The sequence below is a fragment of the Musca domestica genome, unplaced genomic scaffold, assembly GCF_030504385.1.
Source record: "Musca domestica strain aabys unplaced genomic scaffold, Musca_domestica.polishedcontigs.V.1.1 2, whole genome shotgun sequence".
NCBI classification, from domain to species: domain Eukaryota; kingdom Metazoa; phylum Arthropoda; class Insecta; order Diptera; family Muscidae; genus Musca; species Musca domestica.
The window spans coordinates 27081921-27084845 of NW_026712249.1; the positions used below are offsets into that span (position 1 = coordinate 27081921).

General features: G+C 35.8%; 1 protein-coding gene across 1 annotated transcript; it reads left to right on the top strand.

Annotated features, from left to right (window-relative positions):
- LOC101896622 (uncharacterized) lies at nucleotides 1-600 on the top strand. Its single transcript, XM_005178109.4, has 2 exons — nucleotides 1-258; nucleotides 313-600. Exons 1-2 carry the CDS (start codon nucleotides 60-62, stop codon nucleotides 483-485), a joined length of 372 nt encoding a protein of 123 aa, XP_005178166.1. The 5' UTR covers nucleotides 1-59; the 3' UTR covers nucleotides 486-600.
- Nucleotides 601-2925: the final 2325 nt, after the last annotated feature.

Genomic DNA, 2925 nt, shown 5'->3' on the forward strand with positions numbered 1-2925 from the left:
CTTCCAACCCATATCATTCTTTTTAAAAATATTTTCAAAGAAAGTTGCAACAATTCAAAATGAAATTCATAATCTCGATTTGCTTTATTTTATCCGTCGTAGCATTCGGCTCCTTGGATGCTGTCAGAGTGTGTGTAATTCGTGCCGCAAATTGCAATAGCAACGTCAACGCTTGTGGTCGTTATGGTCGCTCTAATTTATGTCAACGTTTCCAAAATAATTGCTATCTCGAATCGGCTAATTGTTCCGACAATATTGGTGAGTTATTACATGAACTTCAACTTCGGGTATTTTAATGTGATTTATTTGTAGGTTATACTGCCGTAAATGCCTCTTTATGCAACGGAATTGCTTTGAATCAGCGTAGATTGTGTAACGGCTTGTCGAGTACCACAACAGGAACTGGTGGTTTGTGGTCCAATTTATTTGGTGGCAGCAAGTATGGCTCCAATGTGCAACCCATTATTATCAATACTGGTAAATAAAGAGAAGAAGGCTATCTAGCTGGTATTTTATTTACAAATATTCAAAAACTCCAGAAATTTTTCTTGTAAAAAAATAGCGACTTTTTAATAAACCGTACGAAAAGTGACTAATCTACCGATTAATACCAGTTCGAGTACTGCTTTACCTTTTAAACCCACAGACTAAAACCAATTAAAAGGCATAAAAGAGCGGGATCGACTATATAATACCCTAAGCCATTGTGCATATTTAGTAGAGATTCTCGTAATAAATGCAAAATTATATTGGGAATTTATATGCAGTAGATCCTACGAACCATGAACCTTTTTTGAATCCGTATTATGGCTTAAGAGCAGTTATAATTTGATATCAGAGGGAACTAATATATGAATCGATTTCCATCAAATGTGTCGGATGCATTTGTACCTCTCGTACCAAATACCAGCGCAATAGAGTGCATCATATAAATTTAAGAAGGGTGCTACAGTTATAATCGAACCGATTTTCACCACCATTTGACACTTTTACTTCTAGGATATATTCAGTCGCATACGCTGAAATTCATAAGAGCTATATCTATATAAAAACCGATCTCGATCAAACTTGGTAGAGGTATTTCTAAGCTGTATCTGATATCTGGTATTAAATATCTTAGTTGTGGAGTGCGTATTACGGATGTGAGGGATGTAAATACCAGTTTGGATGTGAGTTATAGCTATATTTAAACAGATTTTTATAACATTCGACACACTTGCTGCTAGGCTAAACACGATCGTACGTGCTAACTAAAATTAGGTTAATGTTAACCATTTTGTGTGCAACAAATTGGAAAACGATGAAGATATACAGGGTTGCCCATATTCGACGGACCCATGTTTTTTTATGGGCCCATTCCAATCGACGAGGCTTGTCCGCAGGCAACATTCTTTGCGTCAATTGCATTTTGTACGGGAAAAAATGCAAATCAATGCGAATAATCCGTTGTAAAGTAAAATGCTGAGAACGGCGTTTTAGGGATGTTCTTGGGGACCTCTCAACACTGGCTCGTACGGCAGCAATATTCTCGGCCCATCGCCTTTGTCGAATTTTATATGGCCTCTTCGGATTAGAAAGAGCCTTACCAGTCGAAAATTTTTCGTATAAATGCTTAATGGTGTTCTTAGAAGGCGCACTTCTCACATTTTTTAATGTTTTAAAAGCACGTTGAGTTTTCACAATTGACTTCTTCTGTTGAATGTAAATTTCAACTATTTCACAGCGCTCTCGTTTCGTGTATTGGTTCATGGTAAAAATCTGCTTGGACTGACGCTTCAAACGCAGTATGCCATTAAGCGATGTGACATCTCTGTCAAAAGTTATGGCGTTGCCAGATGGGTCCGTCGAATATGGGCAACCCTGTATATGGAAGTTATACCGAAACCTCAATCGATCTCTATACAATTTGGCAGAATTATTTTTAAGCTGCATTTAATATCTTGACTTGAATATCGTTGATATGGAGTGCATATTTCGGATGTAAAAACTTAAATAGTAAATTGGATAAAACATATATATGGTAGATATAGATATATCCAAACCGATTTTCACCGTTTTTATTCTAGGTTGAATTCGGTCGAATGTGCCAACATTCATTCTGTTTGGGCTAATATGACACACATGGCAGATAATAAAATTGAAGAATATGACGAAGATATACATATAAGTGTAATTTTTGGTATAGTCCGGCATTTCGGTATGTTCGGTATTTCGATGATTTTGTCACAATGTTTCAAATTTGGAAATTGAGGTTCCAAGTATGTACTACATCATACGACAGAAAATTGCTCAAACGGCTCCACATCTTCGTATAGCCCCATATAACGGTACACCTCTATAATTGGTATTTTGATAATTTTAGCGATTTTCGCGACGTTTGAGACAAATTTGAGAATTAGTTAAATTTTTGTGCTTTTAGTACACTTACGGAATAAATTGTATCCTTGGTACGCCTACTGGGTCTGAGCTATCATTAGTGCTACCACGTATCCGATTTTGACTATATCGACTAGTTCCTTTACATCATATGAGATATGTGATAATTTTTGGAATATGTTCAAATATATTTGAGGTAGTAGATATTGTGGACCAAAGTATTCCACTGCATTTAATACTGAGAATGTTGTTGCGAGAAATACCGAGAACTTTTTTAAGAAAATATAATGAGCATTTAATCCTATTTTTTTTGTGGAGGAGGTACTGGAAAAAATAATCCGAAAAAAATCAAATTTACATTAGAACTCTGGTTGAGAGAAAATGTGTAGATATTACATGTTTGAAAAGAATTGCCGACATGGTTCATAAATTACGAGATTTAAGGGTGAGATGAAAAAATACAACCAACTTCAGACTGCTGTCATTTCTAAGCCACTCGTCCGACAGCTGTTAAAATTATTCCAGTGACAGCTTGTTATATTGTTTACA